At 34.7% G+C, this 20575-nt stretch overlaps 1 protein-coding gene, 1 non-coding gene and 1 pseudogene across 5 annotated transcripts in view; 2 read left to right on the forward strand and 1 right to left on the reverse strand.

Moving 5' to 3' along the window:
• Positions 1-20575, forward strand: part of SLC38A6 (solute carrier family 38 member 6) — a 133441-nt gene that overhangs the window by 29250 nt on the left and 83616 nt on the right. For all 4 annotated transcript variants that reach the window (XM_072963169.1, XM_072963170.1, XM_006216557.4 and 1 more), the window contains exons 6-10: positions 1476-1554; positions 11302-11384; positions 11947-12005; positions 18956-19021; positions 19259-19312. In XM_072963169.1, the coding sequence (XP_072819270.1) occupies positions 1476-1554; positions 11302-11384; positions 11947-12005; positions 18956-19021; positions 19259-19312 (341 nt within the window). The remainder of the gene's footprint in view (positions 1-1475; positions 1555-11301; positions 11385-11946; positions 12006-18955; positions 19022-19258; positions 19313-20575) is intronic.
• Positions 8722-9250, reverse strand: LOC102532070 (small ribosomal subunit protein eS24 pseudogene; annotated as a pseudogene).
• On the forward strand, positions 14512-14584 carry TRNAS-AGA (transfer RNA serine (anticodon AGA)). Its single transcript has one exon. It is a non-coding gene; the product is annotated as a tRNA-Ser (tRNA).

Genomic DNA, 20575 nt, shown 5'->3' on the forward strand with positions numbered 1-20575 from the left:
GCTGTGCTTCTGCCAGGGAAAAAGAAGTAGTCATACACTAGAAAATGTGAACATGTATATTTTCATTGCAGAGAAGTGACTATTTACTTAACTCTTCTAAATTTTACTTTGCCATAAGTACATGTTTTACTTAAAAAAAATTGAGTGTATATGTTTGTATGTGTAAGGATTGCCTATCTTTATATAAATTTATACACAAATTAGCATATATCCTTCTTTCTCCAGGATTGAGAGGTCACACAGCACTATAATAATTGGGAAGTTCAGCCACTTTTAATATGTTGATTGAGAAATACACATTCTTTTTCTTAAACTCTCTGAGCCTTTTAATCAGTTTTTCCCCAGATTTTCGCCATTCAGACTTGGCATTCATTTGTGTTCTTTGTTTTTGTAGGTCCAAGGAGAAAGTGAAATGTTTCCTGAAATATAAATAAATAATAAAATTAACATGCATACAGAGTACGCCCTATTCTTCATGGACATATTTTTGTTGGCTCTTTTGTAATATACACTTAATCTCTGGAGGAAAGAGAGATTATTACACTGTTAAACCGACTCCAGATCATCTGAGTGTCTATATACTTAAGTATTTAAGTTTAAACTCAGGTATTTACATATAAATGAGTTCTGTATTCTGTAACCATATTAAAACATTTCCTAGTATATGATGGAAGGTTTATAAGATGTGGGTTTTTATTTTTTTATAGCTATACCAGAAATAGGATCATTATTAAAATACTATAAAAGCTAGTTATTTTTTGGCTCCTGTCTGATAGAATATGAGAAATAATGCTAGCTTCAGGTTTTGAGGGCATAATACAGATGAGCCCTGTTCTTAAAATGGAATAAAAGTTAAGTTTTGTCCCTTTAATATACTTAATAGTTTCAGTTGAATCTTTTCTAATCTGTTTTGGAGGACAATTTAAAATGTAACTCATTGTGCATTTTGGTATTGTTTGATGATAACATGTGTCCAAAATGGAAGAGGGGAGCAGACAGCAGCAGACAAAGAGAGAGAAAGTGAGGCTTCTGGGGGAGGTCTCTTTCTAGTAAGAAAGAGCAAATAATCGAACTTACTAGCTATGGTTATTAAACTCCTGTTTCCACCTCAATTGTTGCTAAATTGACCTCTAATGCCTTGGACAGGGGGATAACATATGAAAGTTTTTGCAAATCTTCAAACAAAATTTCATTTATAAGTGGCCTATAATCAAGACCCTTTCTCTTACCTAAATAGTTTGCCCTGGACTTAAAATGTAAACAAAAGATGGCTAATGAACTTACCAATTATTCTTCTCTACAAAGTTATTTATTCCTGGTGTGTATCTGTCTTTGAGAATAGTGCAGTATGAGTTAATATTCCACATGTTGTCTGTCATGTGTTCCACATGATATCTGTGTTTCTGAATAGATTATTCTTTAAATGGTTAAAAATAATAGAATTCTAACAAGCACTCTTTTTATTCTTTTTGCAGCTATGTCATCTTATCTTTTAATTATTAAAACAGAGCTTCCTGCAACTATTTTAGAATTTTTGTCTGGAGACTATAGTGGGTAAGAAAAAATATTTCACGTTGTGTCCATTTATTTATAATTCAATAAATACCTGCTAAGCCCTCATGGGAAGTAAAACAAATGTAGTCCCTGCCCTTAAGACATTTACAAGCTAGGCAGGGGCAGAGTAGTTAGAGGGAAGAAGACACTCAGCAGACAACTGGAGCTGATCGTTATGTGCAGAGCACTGTGCTGTGACTCTTATGCGCCAGTGTAACCCTTGCATTCCATGGGGGTGTGGAAGGGCAGGGCAGGTGTGAGCTAGCTCTTGGAGAAGAGTAAAGGGGAAATTTCTGTATCTGAAAGATTGAGGGGCAGGGAGACTGAAAGCACTGACAGTAAAGGTCTTAAACACAGAAGGGGAGTGGATAATATACTGTCACTTCTCAGCAGACCATAGTGATAGGGGTAAATCATAGTGATAAAGTTACAGCTTCCTTGTGTGAGGTTCCTATTTTGAAGCATGATTTGAAAAAAAAATTGTATCATTTCCTGTTTTTTAACAATGTTATAAATAATACTAAGCCACGGTGTATTGCCTTTCTCCTTTCTTATTTTAAAAATACTGGTTTCTAAAGACTATGGACGCTGTGCTCATTTCAGCAGCACATATACTAAGAACTATTGACTCATCTCTTTATGGGAAAAAAAAACCAAATTAATTATACTTTTCATTTTACTGCGAAGAACATGAAATTTTGAGAAAAGCAAACCCAAAAAGACAGAATAAATCCTTTTAATGGTCATCATTATTTCATATAATTTCTAAAGGACGACGCAAATACCTGTCAGGCTTTTACATTTAAATACGTCGTTGTTTTGCTCCAATATTTGAACTTGTTGAGGATTGCAGGGCAAGTTTTCAAAATTGAGTTTTTAGCTTTTACACCTTGGCTTCTATTTAAGAATTCTACTTAGACAACTGCAAATACACATTTATAAGGAAAATGTGGTACAGTTTAGAGCTCAATAGGAATCATCAAGAAAATGTGTTTGAAAAAAGGTAAGAAGAAGCTCTTAATGATTTGAAGACATTGCCATGTGCCTTTGTAGTACTTTACAGTTTTCAAGATTTCCACACATTATCACATTTGATGCTTACAACTACCTTGTTTTGTCTGTCGCTTTATCTAGTTACTTTTAAGTTTTATGCTCTTATTTTAATAAACAATTACTATGTGAAATCCCCTTTCATTTTTCTGTAAAAATACTGAGGACAACTTCTATTACTCAAAGGATCCTATGTGGTAAATTTCTTTTATACTTTATGGCTAAGAATGCAAGGCAATAAGAGATAAAATAAAGAATGTTAGACTAAGAATAAGGAGACATATTCTATCCATTTCATATTTAGTAATGTCAGGAAATTAATTTAAATTATTTTGGCCGTATAACTTAATTTTGAGCCTGAGATTTCTTCACTTGGCATAATGGTGGTACCAGCACTGCCTTCTTAACAAAGTTGTTGGGTTGACCAAATAAGATATTACACATACACATGCTTTTGTAAGCTGATAGCAGAGTGTAAATGTAGAGAATTCAGAAATTCCATAATGTTGTATGTCAATTATACCTCAATTTTTAAAAATTCCAATAATAGTAACTATACTAAGGGTTGTTTTTCCATATTTGCTCTGAGTGCCAGGAAGGTCAGAGTCAAATTTGAATGTATTGCATAAACTATGTTAATCCTAGGAGTTGTCACATGTTCTCCTTTTTCTTGGTCTTGAATTTACCTGTTTTTCTTTTTTTAATTGTCATATGTCTTTGTGGAAGGAAGAGGAATAAAAATATATATACAGTTTTAGAAATAATTGAGGTGGTATGTGACAGAACTGCTGTTAAAACTTAAGTCTTCTTTCTTTAAAAGTGATACTTTACTGCAGCTTCACTTTAAATCAGTTGTCATTTACTTCGTTGGGGTTTTTTTCCCGTGTGTTTTTAAAAATAAGTAAAAATTAACTCCCATCTTATTCATATTAGTAGAAAATGGATAACAATGTTATTTTGACCTGTCAGAAATGAATTTTTTTAAGTTTATATTTCAAAATACTGTGGCCAATTTGCATCATCTCTGTTACGATGTTTCAACATTGCTCTAACATTGTTTTTAAGTTGCACGTCTTTTTAATAGCCTCATCTTGTTTTAAATGTAACATATATTCACTTATATTGGATTTTAAAGTTCTGAAAAACATTAATAAGTGACATATTAATTGGTTAGAATGCAGATAAATCATTAGTGTTTAAAGCTTAATGCTGTAAAATAATTAAGAAAAATACGGTAATTGACTTAACTATCTAGGGCAGTTTATTTCTAGGGAGAGTTACAGAGCAGTATTTCTTTTATGAGATCAACATGATATTGATATACTTTTGTTTTCAGGTTTGGATTACCATGAATTGCAGTTAAGATTCTTCAGGTGTGCTTATTTTCTGTGCTATCCATGAGATTTGATGTACCTTTGTGAAAAATAAATCTTTACAAAGACATTATCAGAAAGAAACTGTATGTTCACAATATTCTAATTTCAAAAATTATCATTAGAAATTAGAAGCTATAAGACATATCAAACTTTTATGAGACATCTGTATTTTTCATAGAATAACTTATATTTAAAAAATCTATGGCTGTTAAAAGTTGGAAGCTCTCTGTTAACATTTAATGATCTTGTCAGGGGAATATGATTGACACAATTAAGTTGTCTTGCATTTGAGTTACATAATTGATATGGGATGTGAATAGGATCCTAATTCAGAACATATGATAGTCTTGTTCCATTCCATTCAAGAATGAAATTAAAGCAACTTATAAATATATCTGGTTTTCATTAAAATATGGGGAAAAAATGTCTGCATGCCAAAGCATTTGCAATACAGCTAAGGATCTATACTTTATATTTCATACTTGGAACATTTTTATCATATAGGATTAAATCCACAGATCAAACAAGTTTTCTAGGAAGTATAAAACTATTTACTCTAATTCTTTTGGCTTAGAGAGACTGTATATTTAGATCACAGTGGGAAAACAAGGGTTCTGTTAGGTAACTATTTTTTCCCCCATTTAGGAAAAATCTTAAGGTTAGTATATTCCTCTAAAATCTTGATTTATAAAAATGAGCTTTTTGAGATTTCTTTGTACTGGCTTGTATTTCTCAGGCTGGGGTTTTATTTTGTAAGTTTAATCATTTCTGTTCCTTGGAAAGTGTACATTGCCAAATACAGTTCAGTTGACCATGACATGCACATGAAATTTAAAGTAACTTCCCCGTATGGTCTTTATTGTTGATAAAGGGTAAAGAAAAACAAACTGTCTTTACAGTTGGCTTTATTAACATAACTTAATAAAGATAAAAAATAATTAACAATAACCAGTAGCTAAACCAGGGACAGAGAAATTATATTTTGCAATAAAATTCTTTTTATATTAGGACTTGAAAGTTTAATCCTGTGAAGAGAAGCATGTAAAGAAGTCACAGTCTGGGGAAAATGAGTCAGTATCTGAAAAAATACCATAAATTCAGAGTTCTCTATTAGAGCACATAGAAGATTTCCATTGCTTCTTTGACTGTGGTCATCATCATCATCCTTTTGCTGATTCTGCAGACATAGAAAATGAACCAGATGATCTCTGAGGTCTCTTGTAGCTCAAGCATTCCATAACTCTGTGATTCTGAGTTACTGCCGGGAGAAAGTGATCTTCAGACCCACATTTCAGGGCTTTGGGTAGACGTGCGGCTTCTGTGGACATGAATGAATTGTGAAGTGAAATAGTATAAAGTTATAAAGTTGTACTATATGATGGTACACGTTACAAAGGTCAAGATTTCAAAGTGTTCCTAGGATTCTCATGGTCCTGAGGATTTACATGCTTGCTCTGGCCAACTCTACCTTCCTGACAGCAGGCACAGCAGAGCTAACAGATGGAATCTGCTTTGGTGCTCCTTTGGGCCTTTTTTGCTCCTGGATTGCAACTGTCTGGGTCTTATTTGGGTCCCAGAAGGAAAGAGATTTTAGGCATACAGCCCTGGGCTTTTTGCCAGCTTCAGAAATTTAGTTGCCAGGTGTTCTTCAATGAGGGATATTTTGAAGTTCCCGTTTTCATAGTTACTCAAGAGTGACTAGAAGATGAACATGCCAAGTATCATGTTGTACTTGTAATCTGTGTGCTGTTAGACCCTCCTGGGTACAGGAATTGTGGGGCAGAGAGCACAGCTTCAGGCTCATTAGCTGGAAGTGCTTGTGCATAGGTTTTGGTTTCTGGCACGAGCATTCCCTAAAGACATGAGTTACGATGGGGAAGGGAGAGCTGTGATCACGGTGGTGTTACTGCTGTTGCTCCTTCTCTTGCTCTGTTAAAGAGGAATTTGTCAGCACCCAATAGTACTCTTTAAAGATATAATAAAGAGGAATTCCTCATAAACCAGTGTGTAAGAGACACAGTGAATCATAAAGTTTGTGTTAGAAGCCATGGGTTGAAGCCCATGTAGAGGAAAACCTTTTCTTTCCTTTTTTTTTAAATTGAATTATAATTGACAGATAACATTGTGTAATTTTAAGGAGTCCAGTGTGTTGATTTGCTACCCTTATATATTACAATGTGATTATCACCGTAGTGTTAGCTAGCACCTCCATTACTTCACATGATTACTATTTCTTTTTTTTGATGAGAACATTTAAGATCCAGTTTCTTAGCAATTTCCAGGTATGTAAACCAGTTTTGTTAACTATAGGCACATTGTTGTGCATTAGGTCCTCTGAACTTTTTCATCCTCTAACTACAAGTTTGTACCATTCAACTAACATCTCCTTGGTTCCCCTACCCTCAGCCCCTGGTAACCATAATTCTACTCTGTTTCTATGAGTTCAACTTTTTTTGACTCCTCATATATGTGATATACACTATCTGTCTTTTTCTGTCTGACTTACCTCACTTAGCATTAATGCCTTCAAGGTCCATCCATTTGTCACAAATGGTAAAAGTTCTCTTTCTTGTGGCTGAATAATATTTCATTGTATATAAACCACATATTCTTTACGCATTCATCCGTTGACAGACACTTAGGTTGTTTCCATACCTTTGCTATTATGAAAAATGCTGCAGTAAACATGGGAATGCAGATATCTTTTTGATACCCTGTTTTAATTTCCTTTAGATATATGCCCAGAAGTAGAATTGTTGGATCAGTCATTTGGTAGTTTCATTTTTAATTTTTTTGAAGAACCTCCATGCTATTTTCCATAGTAGCTGAACCAATTCACATTCCCACCCACAGTGCACAAGGCTTCCCTCTTCTCCATATCCTTGCCAATACTTGTTACCTCTTGTCTTTTCGATGATACCCATGCTAACAACTGTGAGGTCATATTTCATTGTGGTTTTGATTTGTATTTCCCTGATGATTAGTGATCCTTAGCAACTTTTCCTGTGCCTTGTGGCCATTCATATATCTTCTTTGGAACAACTGTCTATTCATTTCCACTGCCCATTTTGAAATTGGATTGTTTGTTTGTTTTGCTATTGAATTGTAGGAGTTCTTTTTATATTTTTGATATTAACCCTTTATCAGATATATGATTTGGAAGTATTTTCTCCCATTCCATTGATTGCTTTTTTCATTTTGTTGATTTTTTTTGTTTTTGATATAGTCCGATTTATTTTTGCTTTTGTTGCTTATGCTTTTGGTGTCATATTCAAAAAAATTGTTGCCAAGACCAATGTCAAGGAGCTTTTTCCTTGTGTTTTCTTCTTTAAGTTTTATAATTTGAAGTCTTAAATTTAAGTCTTCAATCTATTTTGAGCCAATTTTTGTGAGTGATGTAAGATAGATTTCATTTTTCTGTGTGTGGCTATCTGGTTTTTCCAGTACCATTTATTGAAAAGACTTCTCTCCACTGAACATTCTTGCCTCCCTTGTCAAATATTAGTTGACCATAAATGGTGGGTGGGCTGGGTGATATTTTTAGGCCCTCCATTCTGTCCTTTTGGTCTGTTTATTTTTATGCCAGTCCTATACCACTTTGATTACTATAGCTTTGTAGTAGAGTTTGAAGTAGCTTTGTTTTCTTTCTCAGGATTGCTTTGGCTATTTGGAGTCTTAAGTTCCATTCAAATTTGAGGATTGTTTGTTCTATTTTGGGGGGAAAAAAGTCTTTGGAATTTGATAAGGTGTTGCATTGAATTTATATATAGTTGTGGATAGTATGGACATTTTAACAGTATTAATTCTTCTGATCCACAAACATAGACAGGATATCTTTCTGTTTCTTTGTGTCTTCAATTTCTTTCATTTAATTTTAAGTCTTATAGTTTTCGGTGTACTAATCTTTCACTTCCTTGGTTAAATGTTCATAAGTATTTTATTGTCTTCATGCTATTGTGAATGGGATTGTTCTGTTTATTTCTTTTTCAGAAGTACGCTTTGTTAGTGTATAAAAACACAACTGATCTCTGTATGTTGATTTTATTTCCTTCAGCTTTACTGAATTTGTTGATTAGCTCTAACAGTTTTTTGGTTGATGTCTTTGGGATTTTCTGTATATATGATCATATCTGCAATAAAGACAGGTTTACTTCTTCTTTTCCAATTTGGATGCCTTTTATTTCTTTATCTTGCCTGATTGCTCCGGCTGGGACTTCCAGTACTATTTTGAGTAAGAGTGGTGAGAGTAGGCCCCTGATCTTGTTCCTGCTCCTAGAGAAAAAGCTTTCAACCTTTCGCTGTTCAGTGTGATGTTAGCTGTGGGCTTGTCATATATGGGCTTTACTACGTTGAAATATGTTTCTTCTGTACCCAGTTTGCTGAGGATTTTATCATGAAAGGAGATTGTACTTTGACACATGCTTTTTTTTACATCTATTGAGATGATCATAGGACTTTTATCTTTCATTCTGTTAATGTGCTATATCATATTGATTGATTTGCGTATGTTGAACCATCCCACAGATAAATCCCACTTATCATGGTGTATGAGCCTTTTAATGTGCTGTAAAAGTGCTGTTGAATTTGTTTTGCTAACTTTTGTTGAGAATTTTTGCGACTATATTCATTGGGGATATTGGTCTGTAGTTTTCTTTCTTTTTTTTTTTTCTGAGTTTTTAGATTATTAATCCTCTCATGAAAAATCTGCACAGTCACCACAAATACAGTCACTGCAGAATCTTTACTCCTTTTTGCCAGCACCAACATTGGCCTTTGCAGTCCCCCTGACTTTCTTCGTCCTGTTCTTCCATTCCTTTTGCTGTTTCCTTGAGGTCTTTTTCTTCTCATGCAGGCCATGTCTTGCAAATCTGTGTTTGGGTTCTTTTTTCTTCATGTAATCCAAGGAATCAGAAATCCTGCCAAAGCCAGTTGTCTTGCCACCACCAGAATGGATTCTGAATCCAAATACAAAGATGGCATCTGGCATAGTTTTGTACATTTTGGCTAGTTTTCCCATAATTTCTGTCTTATGTACTGTTGCCTTCCCAGGGTGAAGGACATCGATGACCATTTTTTTCAGCGGAAGTAGTCGGTTGGTCATGAACTTCCTGGTCCAGATAGTTACTGTGTTGCTCATGATGGCAGCTGATCCTCAAGCCTGTAGGTTTCTTTTTTTGTAGTGTCTTTCTGTGACGTTAGTAGTAGGCCTTGTAAAATGAGCTTGGGAGTGTTCCTTCCTCTCCAGTTTTTTTTGAAAGACTTTGAGAAGCATTGGCATTAATTTTTCTTTAAATATTTGGTAGAATTCATCAGTAAAATCATCTGGTCCTGGGCTTTTCTTTGGTGGTGGGGGTAGGGGGTTGATTATTATTTCAATGTCCTTATTCATTATTGATCTGTTCATATTTTTTTTAATTCTTTATGATCCAGTCTTGGTATATTACATATTTATAGAAATTTATCCATTTCCTTAATTTAACATGGCATTGGGAGACTGACTACTTGGTAGAGAAAGGATGTTATTGCCAACTGGAAATTCTGAGAGCATCTACCAAATGATTTGAAAAAGTAATACCTATTATCTTTGATGTTCTCAGCTCTGATATTAGCATGTATTTTACTTTGTTACCATTGTGCATGTGTATGTATGCAGATGTTTCAGTGCAAAAATATGACAGCTACATTATAGAAAATTTAGAAGAGAAAGCAAGTAAAAATTATACATAATACCATCTGTTACCTAATCACTGTTTTCATTTTATTTCCTTTGAATTTTTACCAAAAACATTTTTAAAACATAGTTAATAATCTTTATTTTGTATTTCTATCATTAGCATATTTCATTTTACTAAATTATCTTTTTTAAGCTGCTTAACATTCCATTGAGTATGCTGTTTTTAACATAAACATTTTCTATTGTGGAATATATAGAATTTCCCCCAGCTTTTTAATATTATAACAGTGTATTCACAGCTTCATGTACATAGAATTCTTTATATTTTAGAGGATTTTCTTAGAGTAGATTCCCACATTTTTTATTGTTCTTTCTGCATATTTTTAATGTTTTTCCAAAAGATAGGGCTAACTGACAGATCACTAGCAATGTGTGAAGGACCAGTTATGCCATATCCTTGAATTATTTTCTAAATAATTTTACTCATTTAATTTCAACAGCTTTATTATTTATTTCTTTAATTAGCACCAGAGATTAGAATTTCCTACATGTGTATTTACTAGTTCTTTCATGAATTGTTTGGTTTTTTATATACTAAAGTCAAGTCTTTATTATTAAAGTCTTGGGGAATTAACTCTAATTTTTAAAAAACTTCAACACATGTATTTTTATATTGAAAAAATTAAAACCATGTGTATGCAAACAAGGAGAAAGTAAAAATTTCTCATAGTGCTGCTACATAGAAATATCTACATTTGGTATTTTAAGTATATCCTTCTGACTTTTTAATGGGTATCGAGTTCTTTTTAATAATCAAATATACTGTTACACTTTTAATCTACCTTTTTTTATTCAGTATTCTAATGCCTTTATATGAAAAATGTAATATTTTTTCTCCTAGTAATTCATGTCCTTTTTTGAAAATTTGACAAATACAGAAAACTGTAAGAAGAAAAATTACCCATCATCCTACCATCCAGAGATAATGGCTATCAGTATATTGCAGTTCCGTTCCATTTTTAATGAATCTATATTTTCCCTCAAAATTGCTCTCATACTAAATATATTTATGATACATTCATTATATTATTATACTTGTAAAAATTTTTTTTAATAATTATCCCATAGGTCTATAATTTATTTAAAATTGTCATGGCCTTAAATATTTGTTTCCAATTTTCACCATTTTAAATGTTTTCAGTAAGCATCTATTTACAAAAACATTTGTTCTTATTGCTGATTGTTTCCTTTTTTTAAATAGTCTTTGGTAAGTGTTAAATATTTGACACTTTCAGTGTCTCTTGCCAAATTTCTTTCCAGAAAGATAATTTACACAGTTTATACTTTCACTAGTTTTGTGTACATCTCATCACTCTCCACTCACATTGTCTATTACCTTAGTTTAAAATAATTGCTAATTTGGTAGTTGAGAAATGGCATCTCATTGTTTTGATACATTTCTTAAATGTAAATCCATTAATAAGAATAATAGGATTCCACAAGAACATATTTAACAAAAGGAAGTAGGTTTTTCCCACCAGGTGGTTGTAATGGTTATAATGTGTGAGTGAGTTGAGTGAGTGTGTGTGTGTGTAAACACAAACAGTGGAGTTCTGTGCCTAAAATAGAACTTTTTTTTCCTAATAGGTCTTGGTATCTTGATGGACAAACACTACTAATAATCATTTGTGTTGGCATCGTGTTCCCTCTTGCACTTCTTCCTAAAATAGGTAAGTCTTTATAGAGGAAGATGTTATTGATTTAGAAGAAAGGAGAAAGAAGTGGGGATGAGGACAAAGGGAAAGAGAAAGAGACAGAGAAAGCAAAAGAAAGGAAGGAAGGAAGCAGGAGAAAGAAAGAAAGGGAATATTATTAAAAATAATATTCAAGGGCTTTTAAATTTCACAGCACCACATTTTTAGCAGAAGGTGGTTGTGAATAACTTTGAACTTGGATTTATTTTAGGTTGTTCAGGCTTCAGCCCTGCCTAGTTAACCTGTTACTTGGTTTGCAGTAGTATTTTGTCTGCCCCACTAAAATAAAATCTTTACAGCGGAACATTAAAGAGCAGCCTTCCCCTACAGTGTACTATTAGTGGTAAGCCAGTTCCAATTCTGCTGTACAGAGCTACATAAATGATCTGTGACAGATAGTCGGAATGTTGTTATTCTCAGCCCTAAGCCCCAGATACCAAGCACTGTAATAAAAAACATACCCAAGATGTATAGCTTTAGCTGCACATTAGGATCACTTTCCTTATAAATTGCTTTTTATTTTACTGTTATTTTACAGGCTTTCTTGGCTACACAAGTAGTTTATCATTTTTCTTTATGGTGTTCTTTGCTCTTGTGGTAAGTTTAAAATATCATGTATTACTTACCTCCTCACCAAAATTGAACTCATTGTGTTAATGTCTTTTTTTCTTTTCACTCTGTTTTGTGTTGGGAGAGTATCCCATTTTATTTCAATGTGTTATTAAAAGCACTTCTGTTCTGCCAGACCATTTCCTTCATTGTATCTATTTTGAAGAGGCTTAGCTAGAATAGCATTTCAAATTCAGTTTCTCTCGTGGTTAACTAGAGAGAAACATACCAATTCCGTTAAAACCTTAGATGGAGTTGAATTCTTTCAGTAGGTGTGTATATTCATTTATTTCTGTTCAATATTGTGTGTATATGTCTGTGTGTTGCAGGGGGTCCTGAAGCATGAGAATCAGGCTGATTCTAATCTCTAAAATCAATTTGATCCTAGTCATCTTGATTTTGAAACTTTGTCCCATTTATGAAACCAGAGCTTTGGGGACTTAACCATTGAGGAGATGTAATAAGAATTGGGGTGCCTGAATTCTGTCTGGTTGATTCATGTGGTTAAGCTTTCATAAAAAGACTTCTGCAAAGGAACATTTTTTTCGCATGTGGAATATTTTTTAAAATTAGCTAATTTTATTATAATATTAGGAAAATATGTCTCAGATGATAAACTTTGTCTTAATATTTATAAAATAATTTAATAAAAAGATAAAAGAGAATTTGAATTTCTTATTTCCTTGTAAGTCTTCTAAAACAGATTTTCAAATATTGTATCTTTGTGTGAAATTTTGAAAATTCTTTTTCTCTTTGCATTGTAAGTTTATTCCAGTCATTATCTGTCAATCTTCTTTAAACTTGCCAAGAAGATACATATCTCAATGGCTTGATTAAACTCTTAAAATGATAAGCTTGATTACACTCTCCTTTGTTATTAAGAAATGAATGGAAAAAAAAATGCCATCCAAAAGAGCAAGACAACACATCATTAGTTAAACCGTATAGTAGAGCCAGATTCCCAAGCTGTCAGAACAATCTAGGATGCATTTAGTTTAGGCTAAACTATCTTCTGGGAAACAAGGATAAAACAATTTGAGATTATTTAAATGAAGTGAAAGTGCCCCTGGTTTCGGTGTACAGAAGTAGTTACACTTTAATAAATGCTGTTAAAACTAAAAATACTTCACAGTGTTTACATTTAATCATTTGTTGAATTTATCAACATTAAAATCATTGCCCTTTCCCCAAATTGTCTGACTTGTATCTTACAAGTAAGTAATTGAACATACATTTTTTAAAAATACTGTTTTCATTCTATTTTATTGAGATATAATTGATATATAATGGTGTATAAGTTTAAGGTGTGCAGCATAATGACTTGATTTAAATGTACTGCAAAATGATTACCACAATAAGTTTACTTAACATCCATAAACACACTTTTTAGGTGCCACATTAAGAAGGAAACAACAAGTATTTTATTGTAATTTGATTGTTGAGAACCATCTGCATGGTTAAGAGTGGCGAGTGGCATATATCTGCAAATATAATGTATGGATAGTAAAGAGAATCAGTATAGATAACATTGAATTTTTTCCTCACAGATAATCAACAGTACAAGCGTTGCATAGGTAGGAGTAATCTGGGTTTTATAGCCCATAGTTTGAAGCAGGTAGAATGTACTGATACAACATGTCTGTTGCAGTTTTCACGGTATTCATTTCTGTCATGGCAGATACTCTCTAATTTGATGCAGACTCCTACTGTAACTGTCATGTGGAAACAATATCCTTATTCAGCATTTACAGTCATGCTTTACAGACCATCTGCTCAGATTTTTACCTGTGAGCATGATTTGAATTTCGTCTACAGTGGGACAATGAAGACGGGACATTGAAGACACTCTGTATACTTTTTTCTTAATTCTCTTTTTAGTTGGCATGTAGGCATACCTCCGAGATATTACGGGTTCAGTTCCAGAACACTGCAATAAAACACTTACCGCAATAAAGCAAGTCACACAAATTTTTTGGTTTCCCAATGCATAAGAAAGTATCTTAACACTATACTGTAGTCCATTAAGTGCACAATAGCATTATGTCTAAAAAAAAATGTACATGCCTTAATCTAAAAATACTTTATTGCTAAAAAATGCTAATTGTCATCTAAGCCTTCACTGAGGCGTAATCTTTTCTGCTGGTGAAAGGGCTGGCCTCGATATTGATGGCTGTTGACTGATCAGGATGATGGTTGCTGAAGTTTGGGGTGACTGTAGCAATGTCTTAAATTAAGACAGCAATGAAATTTGCTGCGTCAATTGACTCTTCCTTTCATGAACCGTTTCTCTGCAGGACGCAGTGCTGTTTGATAGCATTTTACCCACAGAACTTCTTTCAGAATTGGAGTCAGTCCTCTCAAACCCTGCCACTGCTTTATCAATTAAGCTTATGTAATATTCTAAATCCTTTGTAATCATTTCAACAATCTTCATAGCATCTTCACCAGTAGTAGATCCCTCCTGAAGGGATCTCAAGAAACCACTTTCTAGAGGGGAGGGTATAGCTCAGTGGTAGAGCATGTGCTTAGAATGCATAAGGTCCTGGGTTCAATCTCCAGTACCGCCATTAAAAAAAAAAACAAAACACTTTCTTTGCTCATCCATGAAAAGCAACTCTGCATGCATGAAAGTTTTATCATGAGGTTGCAGCAGTTCGGTCACATCTTCAGGCTCCACTTCCAATTCTAGTTCTCTTGCTCCTTCTATCACATCTGCAGTGACTTCCACTGAAGTCTTGAACCCTCAAAGTCATCCATGAGGGTTGAAATCAACTTCTTCCAGAGTTCTATTAATGTGGGTGTTTTGACCTCTTCTCGTGAATCACACATGCACTCAATGGCATCTAAAGTGGTGAATCCTTTCCAGAGGTTTTCCACTTACTTTGCTCACATCCTTCAGAGGAATCACCATCTCTGGCAGCTATAGCCATATGAAATGTTTTCTTAAAGGATAAGACTTGAAAGTCAGTATTACTCTTTAATCCATGGGCTGCAGAGTGAATGTTACTTCAGCATGAGAACATGAATCTCATTGTCCATCCATCAGAGCTCTGGGTGACCAGGTGCACTGTCAATGAGCAGTAATATTTTGAAAGGAATCTTTTTTTTCTGAGCAGTAAGTCGCCACAGTGGGCTTAAATATTCAGCAAACTATACACTTGTGTTGTCATCCAGGCTTTGTTGTTCCATTTATAGAGAGCACAGGCAGAGTAGATTTAGCGTAATTCTTAAGGTTCCTAGGATTTTGGAATGGTAAATGAGCATTGGCTTTACTTCAAGTCGCCAGCTGCGTTAGCCCCTAACAATAGGGCCAACTTATCCTTTGAATATTTGAAGCCAGGCATTGACTTCTCCTCGCTAGCTATGGAAGTCCTCGATGGCAGCTTCTTCCAATAGAAGGCTGTTTGGTCCACATTGAAACTCTATTGTTTACTGTATCCACCTTCATTAATGACCTGAGTTAGATCTTCAGGATGATCTCCTAAACCTTCTACAGCAGCACTTGCTGCTTCACCTTGTACTTTTGTGTTATGGAGCTGTGGCTTCTTTCCTTAAACCTCGTGAACCAATCTCTTCTAGCTTCAAACTTTTCTTCTACGGCTTCCTTACCTCTCTCAGCCTTCACAGAATTGAAGAGAGTTAGGCCTTGCTCTGGATTAGGCTTTGGCTCAAGGGAATTTTGTGGCTGGTTTGATTTTCCCTCCAGATCATTAAAACTTTCTCCATATCAGCAATAAGGCTGTTTCACTTTCTTATCATTTGTGTGTTCACTGGAGTAGCGCTTTTCATTTCCTTCAAGAACTTTTCCTTTGCATTCACACCTTGCCTAACAGTTTGATACAAGAGGACTAGCATTTGGCCTTCTCAGCTTTCAGCAAGCCTTCCTCACTAAGCTTAATCATTTCTAGCTCTTGATTTAAAGTGAGAGACAGTTTAAAAAAGTGCAGTTTTTCCTTTCACTTGAACTTAGAGGCCATTGTAGGGTTGGTAATTGGCCTAATTGCAATATTATTGTGTCTCAGGGAATAGGGAAGTCTGAGGAGAGGAAGAGAGGCAGGGGAAGTGCCAGTCAGTTGAGCAGTCAGAACTCACTCAACATTCATGCAGTAAGTTCGCCATCTTATGTGCACAGTTCATGGCACCCCAAAATAGTTACAGTAGTAGCATCAAAGATCACTGATCACAGATCACTGATCACTATAACTAATATGATAATAGTGAAACAGGTTGAAATACTGTCAGAATTACTAAACTGTGACACAGAAACATGAAGTGAGCAAATGCTCATGAAAAATGGTGCCTATAGCCTGGCTCGACACGGGGCTGACACAAACCTTCAATCCATAAAAAAACCGCAGTATCTGCGAAGCGCAGTAAAGCGCAATAAAATGAGATGTGCCTGTATTTATTTTAGACTCTCTAAGTAAATGGGTTTTAAAATACATAGTGATTAGGAAAAGGGAACATGTATATATTAACCCAAAAAATTTTTTTGAAGAATTCCAATTTTATCATTGATTATTTTTGTCAATATGTATTTGTGAATCTGTATAATATTATATTACATTTTTAAAAAATCAGTTCAGAAAATTATTATTTTCTGAAGTTATACTCTCCAAATAATGCAAATCAAAACCTATACTTGTATCTGGTGTCCCAGTTCCTTATTTTGCTTAAAAATTTTTGACATAAATTTTTGCCTCTGCTGAAATAGTGAAAATTTTAAAAATAAATTTTATTTTAGCAGTGGCTGAAATGATGGTAACTTTTTTGGTCCATTTTGAACATAAATGAATTTCCATTTTTTTCTAAAAGTTCTGTCTTGAATACAGATTAGTATTCTAATACTAATATCTGAAATAATATTTTAATAAATCAGTAGTGAAAATAGAGAGCTGTTTGAATGGATTTGGGTCAGGCTTGGGTTTCCTTCTGCTGAGCACTATGGCAGACATTATAGAGTTGTAAGAATTTCACCGGGACACTACTCTTAAGGATCCATCAATCTAGTTGGGGAAATAAGATAAATTTATTAGGAAAAAAACAGAGAACAATATAGTCAATACATAATAAAGTGTTGATTAATTTGCATCAGAATTACAAGACTTGAGAGAAGGATCTCCAACAGCTAGAATAAAGAAGGATGTGGAAGGAAATAAAACTTGAGCTGAGCCTTGAAAAGTGAGAGGAACTTGGAGCAGAGAGAAGGGCCTTTTGTGCAACTGAAGAAGTGTTTTTAATGCTTAATTTTCTTTTTCCCCTTGTCTTTCTAACACCTGAAGTTGTCTTCTTACAGTGTTCTGCCTTCAGTCTGAGCAGGGCTTCCGCTTACTCTTTGGGCTGGGTGTCTTCCATTCCTGTTTTATACTTCTGCTTTATAGGACATCACTTCTGCCCACCCAGCTCCACCCACAGGCTTGAGGTTGGGATGGGTCTCTGCAGAGAAATTAGCTGTAATAACTGAATTTTATGTTAATATAAAATCAGGTTGCTAATAATATTTTCTAATTAATAAAAAATAATTATATTGTATTTGGGAACATGTTTTGAAATATTTTGATTTGCAAGGCTAGTAATAGCAGCTGATAAAACAAATGAGGTAGCTCATATACCGACCTTATCAAAGTATCTGGTACACAAGCAGTAAATGCTGGGATGCTGCTGCTGCCAACCACTGTCAATAGGGGGAAATGTGAGAAGCTGAATTTGGAGCAGGGCTGAACAGAGACCAGTAACCACCATGATTCAACCTCCACCCCATCCTCATCCTTTCTGGGGAAACACACCAGAAAAAAAAATGGTGAAATTATCACTTTTGATTTTTTTCCTTTCCTCTTGATAAGTTGACCATTTAGTTTTATTTCATATTGAAAACTTACCTAGAAATGTTAAAGCAACTTGCCCTAGTTTATCCGTACAGTTCCTCCCCCCACCGCAGCTTGGTGAGGGTTTTAATTAAGAGAAGTTTTTTAGTTCAGTCATTACTTAATCCTAAAAGCATATGTTGTCCTTAGGTTTGTTTTGTGTCACTGTATAAAATTTTGATTGAATCCATTCAAATCCAAAACTAGATAAATACCAAATAAGAATAGTATTTACTTACTGGCCTTCTGCTGGGAAGGACAGATGCTTCCTTTATTCTCCTTTGCTCTTTTGTTTGCTGGGTTTCAGCCTGGAGCAAGTATTTACAGAGTAATTAGTGCCCTGAAACAACTACAACAATGGTAATGTTGACATAACCCAACTGTAGGGTTAGGAGCAGGATGTCGACAATTAAGTGTAAAATCCTGAAACATTTTCATTGATTGTTTCTAGGAAGTAGCATCCTTCTGGATTTCTTTTAATTAAAAAAATATATATTTTTACCAGTTCTAGTTCCCTAGCTGTGTGCTCTTACTCTTAGCCAGCTTCATTCACGTTCACCAAAAGTAAGATACCTCTGAAAAGCAAGGGAGGGGACAGTGCTTATACTTGAGAAATCCCTAAGCCTCTCCCTTTGCACCTGCCTGTGGCCATTTCCAAAACTACTAAAAGTGTTTTTTATCTGCCATTGATGCCAAGTCCACAAATAGCCATATTCTTGTTATTTTGTCACTAAAACAAATCATGTTCCCATTTTGAGTTGCATTTTTAAAAAAATGCCTTGATACTATTGGAGTTTTGAAAGTTGACAAAAGAGTACTCTCAGTCTTTAATGGGAGAGATCTCCATGAAACGGAGACGCAGGACCTCCGTCCTCCCCCTCCGCAGGTGACCGTGTCAAATGATGACCCCATTCTAACAGGGAAAATTATATGAACAGAGACTCTTCTGTTAGTTAGCATATTATTTGGTATGGTGTTAGATTAATTGAAATAATGATAACCTATTTGAAATTTGTTTCTTGTCATGCATTTTATAAGATACAACCTGAGTGCTGATTCTACTCACTCTTACAGATAGTAATTAAAAAATGGTCCATCCCCTGTCCTCTGACATTAAATTATGTGGAGCAACACTTCCAGGTAATTTTTTTCAAGTTTCTTCCTTTTTTTTTTTTTAAGTTAAAAAGAAAAAAATCTAACTAATAGTGATTTTTTTTCCTAATTAATAAAAAAGGAATGGCAATATTGCATTTGGAAACTTTGTTTTGAAATACTTTTATTTGAAAGCCTAGTAATAATAAACTCATCATTTTTTTTATGTATTCTGACTCCTAATAACCGTTGGTTTCTCTCTTTCCCCTCAATCCTCTTAAACAGATTTCAAATGCTACAGATGATTGTAAACCAAAGCTCTTTCATTTCTCCAAAGAGGTGTGTAAGTTATTAACAGATACTTTGGGTTGATTTTTCGCATTTCAAGTTTTAAGAGATTTGTGTAACAGGGTCTCTTAGGTCTTTGTACCTGTAACTAATTAATTTTCGTGAAAGTGCTAAGTATAGGGTTGCCTACCAGAAGAATAATATTATTTAACACAGGGTGGCCCATTATGAAACAGCCTCGCTTTTTTGGCATGCTTTTAAATGGAGCCTGTTTTAAATGGGCCACTGCCTAAAAGAACAGATTTACCGAATGTCTGGTCTGGCCAATAAGGTCCTCTGTGGATACAGACTTCCTGTTGCCCTCTGGACTTGTAAAGCTAAATAGCCAATTATATCCAAAACTCCTCCCCTGTGAGTAGAACCTCGGTCTGTGGCTAAACAGCCTCATCATTGGACCAGCAGTTGAGCACGGCCAATATGTTTTCTGGCCAACATTCCAAAGTTGAAATTTATGATGTCTGTAGTGGAGGCTGAAAGACCAAGTCCCCTTGCCTTCCCTGAGAGCCCTAGGGCACTGGGAACGCCTGCAAGAGTCCTGAGCATCAGCAGAGGAGCCAGGAACTGTGATCTGGATGACCTCTGCCTTATCGTTCTGGAAGCGCTCCATGGCTTCCTACTGCAGCAGGTTTCTTCATGTACGCTTTTTGATTCTAGAATCCCCTCCACTCATATACAACTCGCTTAGTGTGATGTGTCAATGTGGTAGCTCCTCCAGAATTTTCCTTTTTATTCCCAGTTTTAAGTGAGAAATGCCTCTCTGGCCCCACAAGGGAGGTTACATGGTAAAGGCCTCCTTGTGTCTTAAAGATCCAGGTAGGGTAATTGACAAGCCAGGAAATTGAGCAATATATGAAAGAGAATTTGTGAATTAAACTTGCATTCCCCTAATCCAGCTTCAGGAAACACTACAGCTTTCCTTCCTCCCAGCACTCTTCAGATGTTTAGGAGGCCTTATGTTCAAAGATAGGTCTTCAGTCATCTGGAACTTCTTTTGCTGAATGAGCCTTTAGTTAGTTAAGTGGAAGTTTTTTTTAGAGTAGAAAAGAGAACATGAATCATTACTATCCATTTTATAAAGACAGTATTTTCACTTAGATGGTAACTTTTGTTTGTTTTGTAACTTCCTCTGGTTCTTAACTTTTGAAATTAATGATGACAACAAAAACTATGACCATGTATTCCAACAAATCTCTAAGAATTTGTTGGTCTCAGTTAATCATGTTCATTCCCACTGAAAGAGACTCTAGTCAAAGA

Source organism: Vicugna pacos, chromosome 6 (assembly GCF_048564905.1).
Source record: "Vicugna pacos chromosome 6, VicPac4, whole genome shotgun sequence".
Classification (NCBI taxonomy): domain Eukaryota; kingdom Metazoa; phylum Chordata; class Mammalia; order Artiodactyla; family Camelidae; genus Vicugna; species Vicugna pacos.